Source organism: Zea mays, chromosome 5 (genome assembly GCF_902167145.1).
Source record: "Zea mays cultivar B73 chromosome 5, Zm-B73-REFERENCE-NAM-5.0, whole genome shotgun sequence".
NCBI classification, from domain to species: domain Eukaryota; kingdom Viridiplantae; phylum Streptophyta; class Magnoliopsida; order Poales; family Poaceae; genus Zea; species Zea mays.
The window spans coordinates 6,518,228-6,531,451 of NC_050100.1; the positions used below are offsets into that span (position 1 = coordinate 6,518,228).

The 13,224-nt window shown below is 47.0% G+C and overlaps 2 protein-coding genes across 3 annotated transcripts; one reads left to right on the plus strand and one right to left on the minus strand.

The window, feature by feature from the left end:
* Positions 1 to 414: 414 nt before the first annotated feature.
* On the minus strand, positions 415 to 7,586 carry LOC103625854 (probable glucuronosyltransferase Os01g0926700). 2 transcript variants are annotated; one of them, XM_035958936.1, is made up of 6 exons: positions 4,205 to 7,586; positions 3,999 to 4,101; positions 3,118 to 3,471; positions 1,880 to 2,956; positions 1,253 to 1,494; positions 437 to 1,139 (listed from the first exon to the last, which is right to left on the minus strand). In XM_035958936.1, exons 4-6 carry the CDS (start codon positions 2,147 to 2,149, stop codon positions 629 to 631), a joined length of 1,023 nt encoding a protein of 340 aa, XP_035814829.1. In that variant the 5' UTR covers positions 2,150 to 2,956; positions 3,118 to 3,471; positions 3,999 to 4,101; positions 4,205 to 7,586; the 3' UTR covers positions 437 to 628. The 2 variants fall into 2 exon arrangements, with proteins under 2 accessions (XP_008644471.1, XP_035814829.1); XM_008646249.4 differs by lacking the exons at positions 3,118 to 3,471; positions 3,999 to 4,101; positions 4,205 to 7,586 and having other exon boundaries at positions 415 to 1,139; positions 1,880 to 2,384.
* Positions 7,587 to 11,427: 3,841 nt separating this feature from the next.
* Positions 11,428 to 12,913, plus strand: LOC103625855 (dof zinc finger protein 4). Its single transcript, XM_008646250.3, has one exon. The coding sequence runs from the start codon at positions 11,621 to 11,623 to the stop codon at positions 12,758 to 12,760; it is 1,140 nt and encodes a 379-aa protein (XP_008644472.1). The 5' UTR covers positions 11,428 to 11,620; the 3' UTR covers positions 12,761 to 12,913.
* Positions 12,914 to 13,224: the final 311 nt, after the last annotated feature.

The following is a 13,224-nucleotide window of genomic DNA, read 5'->3' on the forward strand; positions in this document are numbered from 1 at the left end:
ATTATATAATACTATAGAAGAGTCTCGAAATCAGCAAATATGATGGCACTGAGCACAAATCCTCCACTGGAGATCTTCAGCACCTATATAAGCCCTTGGGGGGTATCAACCCATACAAGCCATGTTGCATCAAGTTTTTCACAAGTAGACCACTCTAATCAGACACAAGTACACAACAAATCGGTACCTGCGGTTCGTCGGGCGTGACGGTGATGCAATCCGTGCAACCATCTTGCAGCTCCACCGTGGTGAGCGGCCTTATGTTGACGGCCACCGTGGGAACATAATAATTTACTAGGTGAGTGCCCATGCGTTGCAACGGGGACATATAATATCACGGTAACTTATGTATTATATGTCTCTGTTGCAACGCACGGGCACTCACCTAGTGAAGATATATGGTATAACAACTACAGGGAAAGAAGAAAGAACATACCAAAATGTACATTTGGCTTGTGGTCAGCACTATACAAGTATACAACCATGGTAACTTAAAGGTGCATGTATGTATATCACCATGTTCTCATTCTTGCTTTTTTACAACCATGGTAACTTAAAGGTGCATGTATGTATATCACCATGTTCTCATTCTTGCTTTTTTCCCAAAAAGGTTCTAGGCAGGCAGATGCTACCAAGGTTTCAGGTCGCCTGGCGGTCCGGCGGTCCAGTTCAGGACCCTCTCCCCGGGCTTCAAGAAGACGCTGTCACCATGTGGGAGCTTGCGCGCGAGCCCATTTAGGATCTGGTGGAATGCATCTCCCGCCTGAGCAGGCTGGGGGAACAGCATGGCCTGTTTCATCGATGGATTTGCAAGGAGACGTTGCTTCCTCAGTATAACATCTGTTGGGATGGACGTCAGGATGCTGTCCAGCTTCGGGACATCCTCCTCGGCGACAAACACACCGATCTCCTCCCATGGGATGGCGTCCGCAAAGGGCAGGACAATGTCGGCGATGATCAACGGGATGCAGCCGAAAACCACAGCTTCCACCAGCCTGGGGCTCCATGGAGCCCAGCCCAAGGGGCACAGGCAGAACACTGAACGCTCCATGTCTTCGTAGTAAGTCGATGGGTGATCAGTCGAGATGTCGAAGAGCGGGTTGTTCTTGAAGTTCTCCCAGACTGATGCACGAGCACCTCTGTAGAACATGCAGAATGATCAGAGATCAGACCAAGGACGCAGTGTTGTGATGAATGACTGGGGAAAAAGTGGAGGGAAGCTGCATCACTTGCAGACAGATAGATGATTTACCTCGCATAGTAACCACCCTCAGGATCGTTGCTGGTGTCGTAGAACAGACCACGGAAGTACACGAAGATAGACCGAGGGGTGTCCGCGGGGATAAGGTGAGCCTGCATTTTCTGGGGAGGTGCAAATGGTGGGATTGTGATGGACCCACCCTTCAGGCAGACATGGTTCTTCTGTCCAAAGGTCTGAACCAGTGTAGCATGCTGAAGCAAGGGAAGGATTCCCCGCCCGATTGCTTTCTCATCCTGAAAATAATTTGAAGCGCTTGTGTTACAGAAATATCGAGATGTTGGAACAGCCAGTAATGTAAGGTGCCAACTGGAAAAGTTGTCATTATAATAGTACGGCAACTAACAAATTTTCCAACCTGAGACATGTTTCTTCTACAAGAGACAAACAAACATGTGGGACCTAAGTATTTTAGTCATAGACTCAGTAGTTCATTCATAGTGAAACAAGAATCTTGATGCCCACAATGCCCCATGTTCAGTGACGCAATTAGATACGTCCCAGTTGTTCCAAATACTGGTATTCAGTACTCATCTATTATTGATTAGCATCTAAACTTTATTAATGGAAGCATAGATAAATGCACGCTACAACTACTTCATGTACCGGTGGTGTTTATACCTGATAATGGAAGCAAGCACCAAAGTCATGTGGCGTGACAAAGAAATGATCTGCACCCTCTGATCTGTTCCAGTAAGGCCAGTTCGTGGCAATCAGCTCAATTGCGCTGAGCATCATGCGTGGAGATTTGAAGGGAAGGGGAAGACCCGAAGGAGTCAGATCACATGTGGCGTATACGGGAGTGTAGAACCAATCTGCTTCTTCAGGATTAAATGTTCGGACAGCACTTGACAACAGTAACCGGTGCATGAAGATCTCAGCAGCAAACATGTGGTTCAGGCACCTAGGATCCTTCTTCACCAGCTTCTTGTTGTATTTACTGGGGAGATCATGCACGTAAACCTTGAGCCTCCCAACAGGGTTATCTTCCAACACATCACCAGCACTTCCTGAATTTTATCGGCCACATCATTACAGGCTTTGCACAAAGGTAGGGAAAAGAATATACTTGGGCCTTAGAACCATGCTAGGGATCACAGGATCATAAAAGTACAATGATAGAATGAAAGTGTGCCAGGTACAAGCCTTATAGGTGTAAAGTGATTTTTGCACCTATGTTGAACTGACAGTAGGGTACTTTTTGGTTCACATGTTTGTAACGTGAATGATAAAAAATAGATACATAATCATAACAAGATTGTACTGTCGCCAGTAAGTAAACCAATCATACTTAATTTCCTTAGAAGTTTCAAGTCTGAAAAAAGGTTCTAGAGCTGCATACCTCACAAAAAGTGTGTTTTTCACATCCTTTAAAGGAGCACGAAGGCCACTGGCATGGGGGCCGGGGTATCTGAAAGATGATATCAATACAGCAAACTTATCCATTGATTTTTCTGCAATTCCACTGTATGTATTCACATGGGAAACATTGCATCCAAATCTTCCTTCAGTTCTAAATAATAATAACATAATAATAATGGGTTCCTTGTAGGCGATGAGCAGCTTGTCAGATGACCTGTATCCAGACTTGTCAAACGATGACAGGAATGCAGATTGTTTGTCCTTATCCAGCAAAGCATAGGAGACAACATTTCTGGAATTATAGTTCTGCCCCCTTATCAGAGTCTTCTTAGATATCTGGATGCAATCAACAGAAAAGCGATGATATGTGTTAACAAATGGCTATACCGAAGATTAAGGAAAGAACCACAAGGTAATAGATATTATTATGCATTCAGACGAACAAGAAAACATGTGTTTCTGCTCTATAATTTGGCTTTTGAAAACAGGAGATATACCTCAGACAGGACTGCTTCAAGCTGCCCCTTGGCTTTGTTTGACCCGAAAACACCAATGATGCATACTGGAGTCTTCTTGATTTCCTCAAAATTGGAAGCTGTGAGCAGAGGAATCTTCTTGATTTCTTCCCATTGACCGGAAGGTTTCTTATTAGCTAGATTCGATAATAACTTCTTATTCTTCTTCTCAATACTATCTAGCAGTGTCTTCAATTCCTTGACACCAGATCTGAGATCTTTCACCGAAATGCCATCCTTCAGAAGGAGCTCCTCACCATTCACGGTTCGGCCAATTACAGCTGGGAGATTCTTCACGCCAAGACTTTTGAGCAGAGGATGGGGAACATCGTGAACCTAAATATGCACAACAGTTTCCCATGTTACATACTTCCGTTGATGTTGTTTATCGAGTCCTAAAACGAGTTAGCCCCTGATTGTTCACCAGTATGGTAATTGGTAAAAGTTCACTATTTTAATGGGAGCTCAATCATCTACACCCTTTGTTTTAAATTGTAGGACGTTTTAGCTTCGTCCTAAGTCAAATTTATTTAACTTTTAACTAAATTTTTTAAAAAAATTATCTACAATATCAAACAGATACGCTATAAAAATATGGCATGGTGTATATGATAGTAATTTTTATAAACTTACTCAAAGCTAGAAAAAATGACCGAGGATAAAACTAAAACGACTCATAATTAGGAATAGAGCGAGTAAATATGATATTACCTATGCTACCTTGATCATGTCTAAATATGATATTTAGACATGTAATATAAACAAACATGTAATCTAAATATTTATGAACAACGTCGATAAATTGAAAAGACCATATGTATCAGATGTGTCATTCAAAAAAATAATGGAACTTTCAAGCATACCTTCCATTGGGCGAGACATCTTTATCACCCTTATTGTAGTGTAGAGCTGCCACGGGTTTTCTTCCAGGATCTTGTAACTGTTGCCTCAGCGACATTGAATAGACTGCACAGCCCACAACAGAAATGAAAATGAAGATCCCATACTTATGCACAATCAAGTTTGAAGTACTCAACTAATCATCCACTAACCAATTTCCCCATCTCACCTCATCCTGGTACTCAATCGCTGCCTTGTCTCCTTGCCAGCTAAATTGTCCGCGTGAGGATACTCAACAGCAGGCTTGAAAATTGCATTCAGCAACTCCTTCTCATCAGTGGCATTAAAAAAACAACCTCTGTTTTCCCTCACTGTTTGATGTTGCCTTGTTGTGTCAGACATCTCTGCTCAGGAATGTAACAGGGTCAAAATTCAAAAAAAATGCAGAGGAAAGGCAGCTAGCATCAAATGAGAATGATGTCTCAACCATTGGGCAGCATTGTCTTGCTACATCTGATGACTCTACTCAGGAATGCAATAGAGGTCAAGCTGAAACAATGGAAGAAAAGCCAGCAAAAGCAGATGAAATCATGTTCTTGATGGCAGACAGCTTCAACCTACTGTTCTAGAAGCGTCTCCTCCTGATTGCAGTGCAGTTGAAGTGCAAAATGTCATGCAGCATGAAGGTTCGGCTAAAAGTCAGGTTCCCCTAACTTCTTTTAAGGGTGAATTAACATCAGCTGGGGACAGTGTCCAGGCTATTGGAGAACATCAGCTTGTTGCATCATAAGAGTCTCTAGAGAAACCCAAAAGAGATGAAGTCAAAAGAAGCATACACGATGAAGTAAAATCAGATGGGGGCTATGCTTTGGATATCAGAGAATTTCACCTTGCTGCATCAGAAGTCTCTCCTTCAGAAAACAACATGGCTGAAGTGCAAGGGGCTGCACAAGAAGAATCGTTACCTCTAGATGGAGTTGAGGAAAATTCAAACAAGGGTGACTTTGTTTCCACAGAGCAGTCCCAATTCTATGTCACAAATTAATCCTTGGCTGCAGAGTTGCAAGGTAATGTTGAATAAAAGGAGGGTAGAAGATAAATGTAGCATAGAAACCGGTTGGTAAAAAATTTGCACAAGTAACCAATAATGATAAGAACAACTATGAGTATTCCAACTTCAGCTTTGAAATACATAATAGGATGTAATCAAACAAAGGTGTCAAATTGATAACCTTTCGCTTGTTTTATGGCTTCTTCACTGTCACACATATCCGAAGTATTTCTGTAAAAAATCTTCCCACTTGAAATAGCTTCAGCTAACCGTATTTATGGCATCAACATGAGCAAATTTATTCGCTGAACCTTCATTGAGATGTAATGAAAAGGTGATCTCATCCTCGCTATCAATAAAAACCACAAGAGATTCTTTCTCTCTGCACCATTATGACATTTCATCTAACACTTTATCAGCGTGTAGAATTTCTCCACTAATAGCAGAGTTGTTTGCAGTATTAATGTTCTAGGATAATTTGTTCTGTCTAAATTATTGTCACTACAAAAATTTCAGGCAACAGATATAAAACTGAAACAGTATAGCGAAAATACCTGTTATTGAAAATGATGGAGTACTTGTTCGACCTTTTGTCAGCTAGGTGATTTGGTCCAGCCATATGCACGCCATGATGTCCTGGCTAATAAGCATAGCAGCTACTATTAATAAATTAGCCAATGATGCATTTCATATTAAGGCAGCGCAAGTAGAAAAATAATGAAAACAAGGTCTTTAGAGTGAACCGGTGATGCATACCAATCCGATGCAGGCTCTGAATAGGAGACCGAGCCATCAAGCAGGTCCACATTAAGCCGCGTCGTACCATACTTCGCAAAGACCACGAGAGAACGATAAGGAAACTCGGTGTTAGCCAACCAAAATTACTGACCAAGTAGATACGGCTACTCAGTCACTCAGGGGAAGCAACGCGACCCAACCTATGCAAAGGTCTCAGCGGCTTGTTGGTTTGCTGTCGCCCACCTCTCCATCTATGAAGCACGACATAAGCCCTTGAGATCCCAGCCTCGTCCTGTAGAAATCTGAATATAAAAAGTACAATACAATCGAGTGAGAATAACTTAATAGTAAGTAATGAGGCTATGAATTTAAAAAAGGAAAACAAGGATAACGTACTGTTTGTGTAAGCATAGATATTGGTTTCAGGGGAAAAGGAGTTAAAGGAACATCAGTTAAAAATACAAACTTAGCTCTACAGAGCAGTCAGGTGACAAGAAACTGCATGCAGCATAATTTTTAAAATCGTTTGAAGCAATAAGCAAAGAAAACTGTGAGAAGTCCGTAGTGTGCGAAGAGTAAACTACAAGAAAAGACATCCATCAGGTTCCCCTTTCTCTAGTGAATTGCTAGCTCAGTGGCCACTCTAAGCATGTGCTTACCAAGCTGTTCAGGGCTGCCTCGCCGAGCAAGAGCGTTGTTCATCGAATGCATTCCTACCAACAGCTGCTAGCGCGAGAGAGAAGTTTTTGTGGAAACAAGCTGCTCTGCTTTTAAGTAAGCATATAGGGTTCACATACAACCAGAGAATACATACTCAGTCTACTCGGGCACCGCATTTGTAAACCCTACAGTCCAGCACTGAGATTTCACTTGGACGCCATTTCCATAAACATCCAAGCTTAGAACAGGATCCCAATTCCATCCTCACATTTTGCCCCCATCCATTTGGTGCCGACATTCTCACACAATCAACAATCAAGTCACCAGTAATATTAGCAAGGACCAGAGTCTTCAGGAGTACCTTGATCAATTCTACAACCATGACAATTTTATTGATAGCCCTTCCCATGGCCTTGAGTACAACCTCATCAGAACCTTTGTCCTTCAAGAAATATAACATGGAGCAACATATCAGGCACACAAGTACACGACACAAAGTAGATATTGTAGAAAAGCAGAAATATCACATAAAATTTGGCCATGTAAATATATTACATACACTCTTACACACCTTGAAATTTTAAAGCACAAAAAACTACTTGAACAAGAAGATATCATTTAAGAAAATGACCAAGGATAAATATAGGTATCCAACAAAATTTTTCATAAATTCAGAAACAGAAGTCTCTACCAAGCATTCCGGCTGTGTTCAGGTTCAGTTCAGAGGTGTTCTTGAGTCCAGTCTAATTCTTTCGTAAAAGCCGATCCCTTTTTCAGGCAGGTTGAGAATCAACCTGCTGCTGCAACTGATTGCAGTTTTCACGCACAAAGATTCCACCTTTCTCCAATTCTATGTTCATCGTATTTGATCTGCAACGATGATAGGAATTCCTGTTCAGAGCAAGAGACAGAGAAATCGTTTAATAATAATTGTTACAGTGCTCTCAGAATCTTTATCGTGTTCGGACTGAGATGCCCAGAAAGGCAAACAGAAATCTAACCTTTCTTTCAGTCCCGTGATTCCTACAGGGGGGAAGAAAGAGGTGGAACAACGCCCGGACGGAGGAGGTGGTGTGTAGCTCCCCTCCATCGTCGGCGTAGAGCGTCACGCTTGGGTCGCGAAGACCCCGGAATCGTTGGAGGGGGGTCATCGCGAGCGGCGCTGGCGAGGAGATGATGAAGGCAGCGGTGAACACGAGCACTATCTGGACAAGTACATCACTCACAGAGGAAAAAATGGTAGAACCTACCAATGTTAATACCAAGCATAGAAGGTAGCGCGTGCCACTGGGCCCTATCTTCTTGAGTAGGATAGCAGCGAGGAAATGCAGAGATTTGAGGCCACTCCTCCTCTGGTCCGCTGCAGCCAATCCACCGCCGGCACCGTTCCGGCTGAAACCATCCCCATTGGCGGCCAATGCACCGGCTCCGCTGCTGCGACTCGCCTCCGGGCGCCTCCTCCGCCGGCGGCTCTGGCTCGAGCGGGCGTACGCCAGAGCTCCACCGGCAAGCACCGCGCCGGAGACAACGGCGAGCGTCCTCCTGGTTGGTGGCGCACAAGTGAGGAAACAGGCGCGGCAGGAGGACAGGAGACAGAATTAAAGTAGGGGCGCAGCGGACGCGGGCGGTGATGCCGACCGAGAGTCAGGGCGCAGCCGAGGCGATCTCCTTCCATAGCGGAGGCGGATTTCTCGATTTGGGGCGCGGGTTTCTCAATTTGGTGCTGCGGACGCGGATACTGATGCCGATCCCTTCCATAGCGGACGCGGATTTCTCGATTTGGCGCAGCGAAGGCGATCTCCTTCCATGTCGCGTAGGTGCAGATAGCAAAGAGGAGAGCGGGGGCGAGAGAGACGGCCATAGTCGCGCGGAATTGAGGAAGGGGATCGCGGGGGCAACGGCCGCGGCGACGCCATGCTTGGCAGGCGGGATTGCAGGGGCTACGGGGGCTGCGGCAGGAACACCATGCGTGGGAAGGGGATCGCGGGGGCTGCGGGGGCTACGGCAGGAACGCCATGCGTGGGAAGGGGATCGCGGGGGCTGGGGCAGGGACGAGTGCGGGAGGGACGCAAGATGCGGCAGGGGCGTTGGATGCGGGTTGAACGCTTTGGATGCGGCAGAACCGTGCACCACGGTTGGCTGTGAACGTCTACAATAGGTACTTAATTAGTAGTAGAGATACTCTGTAACCTACATTGAGTGTTCTCTGCAACACATTTTATATCATATGTGCATTTCCATTTTCTTTGCAAGTCATATGCATACATGTGTGCACGTGCACGAAGCAATATATTTAGTACAGTCATCCATATGAATGGTGCTAAATATAATATGTGCTTATAACCAGCGTAGTTGCTTCCACATATTTCTCTTGTATATGTATTGTAAATAAAATAAAATAAAATTTGACATAAATATGAACAAGAGAAAGAAGATAGGAAATGCAAAGCAATTTAGGCCGTGGGAAAGAAGTGTCCAGACGTATGTGGTGGTCAGAAGACTGTGAGACTGTCTTCAGCGGTTACCCCTAAATTTCTCCCCCTATATCCCACTCATGTGTCACGTCAGCGTTCTCTTCCCCCCTATATCTCCACCCTGTACAGCGGTTCCCCCTAAATCCTTCCCATATACCCCACTATAATCATAAAATACTATTTTCCATATCTATTCACCATCTATTATCAATTTTTTCCCAACTAATAAATACTTTTGTACACACAAACCGAGGCAAGGGGAGCACTTGTGGTATCCCTTGATGTAGCGTGCGCACCCACCAGCCGCTAGCACTGTAGCAGAGCTAGGGGGCACCATTGTAGCGGTAGGGAGAGGCCTGTAGCCGTCACAGAGAGGGGAGGGGGCGCTAGCGTCCACCGTTGAAGAGAGTCTGAGTGAAGGAAATTCCTCTACTGCTGCGGTGCGGGTCCCTTGCGATTGTTGTGATTCCTTGTCGTTGACGTAGTATCATTCGAATGGCGTTTTTAAAGCTGACATGGACGACTACGAGTGGTTCTTTGCTCACAGCTTTAATATATATATATATATATATATATATATATATATCATGTTTCTCTCTCTACCGCTTCCTCCGTCTGTCCCCAAGAGCCCTCTCCTTTGTCCTTTCCATCATGACACACACACACACCCGCACACCCACGCACCTTTCCACGTTCCAGTCTGATTAGTTTCCCTTGTACAAACTCATAGCTTTTGATCGTACTGGTGCACATATTGCGGCTTTCGTGTCATCCGGAACACGTGCCGACGACTTGCTTCCACCCACAAGTACAACCGGTAGTTGTTTTGTTGGGCTCAAGGCCTCCAACGTCGTCTCGGCGGCGTTTCGTTCCTGTTACCACACGTTCGGCTGCGCGCGGTCGTTTCCGCCGGATAGTTAGTGTACCATGTTTGGCGTAGAAATCCTTGTCAAATCCCTTTGGAACCGTGTGGCCTGTGCTGGAGCTGGAGTATGTATAACTGAATAGTTGCTGCATATGAACTTGGTTTCGCAAGTACTCCAGAGCTTGTTCATGCAGAGGGAGTAGCACACCACACGTGCCCGAATGCAACACGAGTGGCAAGTGAAGAGTGATGCTCCTGTTCAAAGCATTTTTAACTTGTCACTGTCTGCTGTGGCCGGCGGAGTACTCTCGCGGTCTGTGGCTCCTCCGGCGCCCTTTGGCTTCTGTGGGCATTTGACTGCATGATTGGGGAATGCGGAATCCTCTCCACGTCTCCATTGCTGTTCTTTTCCTTTCGGCGTATTAACTATAAAATTCATGGGTTGATTTGATCTCCCTTGTCCAACAGCAACAACAACTCGTAGTGCTCCGGCCTCTGCATTGGAGCGCCATGATCACACGCTGCCGGGCAGGCCCTACCTTCGGGAAAAAAAAAACTGCATGCTTCTTGAATTTCAAAGGACTGTATCTGTATGTGTGGTAATAAACCATGCATCCTGTAAATTAAATTGGGGTCTACTACTAGCTAGCTAGGCTACATTATTGGGCAAAAGTGAACAATGGCCACCTTCATGTGGGTACAAAACAGAGGCCCCAAACGGGAGACAGGTAGGTCAGTTGGAACTAGAACACGGCAGCGTTCCGAACTGTGAAGTGAAACCCTACCACATCCATCATTCCGAGGAACTTGTGGCGGTCCCCACGGGCCACGTCCCTCCTGCTTAACATTCCCCCCTCAAAAACCTGGTAGTGGTAGTACCTCACTTGCAGCCAACAAAGTGTCCAAGGTAAATCACACGTCAAGACAAAAGCCTTGGTTTCTGAACAGAGACAAGTAAAGCCAAGGCACACGGAAAAACGAACAAAGCGGCAGCTAGCCTTCTAGCTCAATTCGATGCAATCCATAGCATGGCATGGCATGGCATGGCAGGACCATTCTCCTCTCCCGCCTCCGACGGTCCGACCGACGTCTTTATAAACCGCCACAACCCAGTGTATGTGTGTAATGCGTTATGTGTACCATACCACTACGCCACCCCCAGCTAGCCCTAGGGATGGCAACGGGGAATTCCCCGTCGGGTTTTAGCTCCCCATCCCCGTCCCCGCGACGAAAAAACTTCCCCGCGGGGATCCCCACAAACGCTTGCGGGGGACATTTCTTCCCCATCCCCGTTACCCGCGGGGATAAATCCCCATCGGGGATCCCCGTCCCCGCTTAAATTATAATTAGATCGTACTTCATTTGTTATTAATGTAAAACATTTTCACTTATACACATTGTTAGATGTAAAAATCATTATGTGTACATTAAAATAAACGTATTTGTACAACTAATGATCTCTTGGCAAGATAATTATTTATTTTTTATCATTAACTATTATATGAAAACATCATTACATGTAAGTTTAACGGGTCCCCACGGGGAACGGGGATGGGGAATGCTTCCCCATCCCCGTCCCCGTTTACCCGTCGGGGGAGAAATTTTCCCCGTTTACATCCCCGTGGGGGAAGAAATTTCCCCATCCCCGTCCCCTAATAGAGGAATTCCCCGCGGGGAATCGGGGATCGGGTCCCCATTGCCATCTCTAGCTAGCCCTCATCCTCTGATTCAAACCACAAAGCTACAACCTGAAAGCAATCACTCCACTCCACCTTTGCCATCTCCAAGAAAGAACCCAGACTCTTCTGCTCTGTTCCAAGAAGCCTTTTTGATCTTGAGTAATTGCCATCCACCACCATGATCCAAGAACTGCTCGTCGGGGCCGCCATGGACCAGCTCAAGAGAGTGAACGACGTGAACCCGGCGTCTCTGCCCCTGCTGCTGCACCCCGTCGTCTCCAACCCGTCGCCCACGTCGTCGCGCTCGTCCGCGCAGCAGCGGTCGACGGCGGCCGCAACGTCGTCGCCGCAGGGGCAAAGAGCGGAGCAGACGCCTCTGCGGTGCCCCCGGTGCGACTCCTCCAACACCAAGTTCTGCTACTACAACAATTACAACCTCACCCAGCCGCGCCACTTCTGCAAGACGTGCCGCCGGTACTGGACCAAGGGCGGCGCGCTCCGCAACGTCCCCATCGGCGGCGGCTGCCGCAGACCGCGCCCCATGCCTACGCCCGTCGCGACGAAGCCCGCGGTCTCCTGCAAGGCCGTGGGCGGCGCGCCGTCCCTGGGCCTCGGCGTCGGCTTGGGCATGGGCATGGGCACGGGCGCCGGCCTCGACGGGCCCTGGGCGTCCTCGCAGCAGGCGGCCGCCGCGCAGGCGCAGCTCATGGCGCTGCTTAACAGCGCCAGGGGCGTGCAGGGCGGCGGAAGCATGCACAGGGTCCTCGGCCTCGACGCCATTGCACACCTGCCCCTCCACGTCCTGCCGGACGCCGGCGGCAGTAATGCCAGTGGCACGGTGCCGTCGCTGTGGCCGCCGCGCATGGACTCGCAGCTCGGCATGGGGCCGCTGGGCCAGCACGACGTGCTGTCAAGCCTCGGGCGGCTAAAGCTGCCCCCACCATCGTCGGCGGCGGCGGCAAGCTGCTACAGCGACCAGCTGCACGCGGTGGTGAGCAGCGCCGCGGGACGCGGACACGAGTACGAAGCTGCAGCCCCCGGCGTCACGCCCCTGCCCTGCACCACAGCGCTGGCCTCCCTCCCTCCAGCCGCGTCGAGCGTGTCGGCTGCGTTGGCCAGCGCCACGGTCGGGCTAGACCTCCCGCCGGTCTCCCTCCCCGCGTCCGAGATGCAGTACTGGGCCGGACCGGCGGCGATGTCCGTGGCGTGGCCGGACTTGCCCACTCCCAACGGCGTGCTCCCTCGAGAGACAAACCCGAACCTGATGTGGTCATGTACGGACGACGCGGCTGTTTACCCACGAGACAACACTAGCTAGTACGTAATCAGTACTTCAGCCTTCAGTGTACTGTAGCTTTATATCGCCGTTTGACTGTGTTTTGAACACGTCCATTTGGCTTTCATGATGCATGTATATGGTATGCCTGCACTGGCAGCCAGCAGAGGTTTTTAACCTAAACTTTAAGTTGCATTTTGCCTGAATCCTTATGCTAGGTAACTTCTTGTGGGCACTTTTTTTTACCATAAACTGAAAACCAACCATAATCTTGTTTTTTAGTTCGGTTCGATTTCAGTTTTTACAAGTTCGGTATTCGATATCATAATCAGTTTTCATCGTATATCAAACCAAAATACCATAAAAATCGAATATCATACTGTATCAATTCTGAAATTTGATTATTTGATTATGTGAACTAAATGTGTTATGCAATTAAATTGTTGTTCACTTATTTGTATTTTGAGGTATGATGTATCTTTACATCATTGTACCTATATAATTTT

Bases quoted from the DNA above. Each gene is read 5' to 3' on its own strand.
- LOC103625854 (XM_008646249.4), bottom strand. From the start codon at position 2,149: ATGTTTGCTGCTGAGATCTTCATGCACCGGTTACTGTTGTCAAGTGCT. The intron at 1,495-1,879 runs GTATAAACACCA...AATTATTTTCAG, and splicing joins GTGCTTGCTTCCATTATCAG to GATGAGAAAGCAATCGGGCG. The intron at 1,140-1,252 runs GTAAATCATCTA...CATGTTCTACAG, and splicing joins GAGGGTGGTTACTATGCGAG to AGGTGCTCGTGCATCAGTCT.
- LOC103625855 (XM_008646250.3), top strand. From the start codon at position 11,621: ATGATCCAAGAACTGCTCGTCGGGGCCGCCATGGACCAGCTCAAGAGA.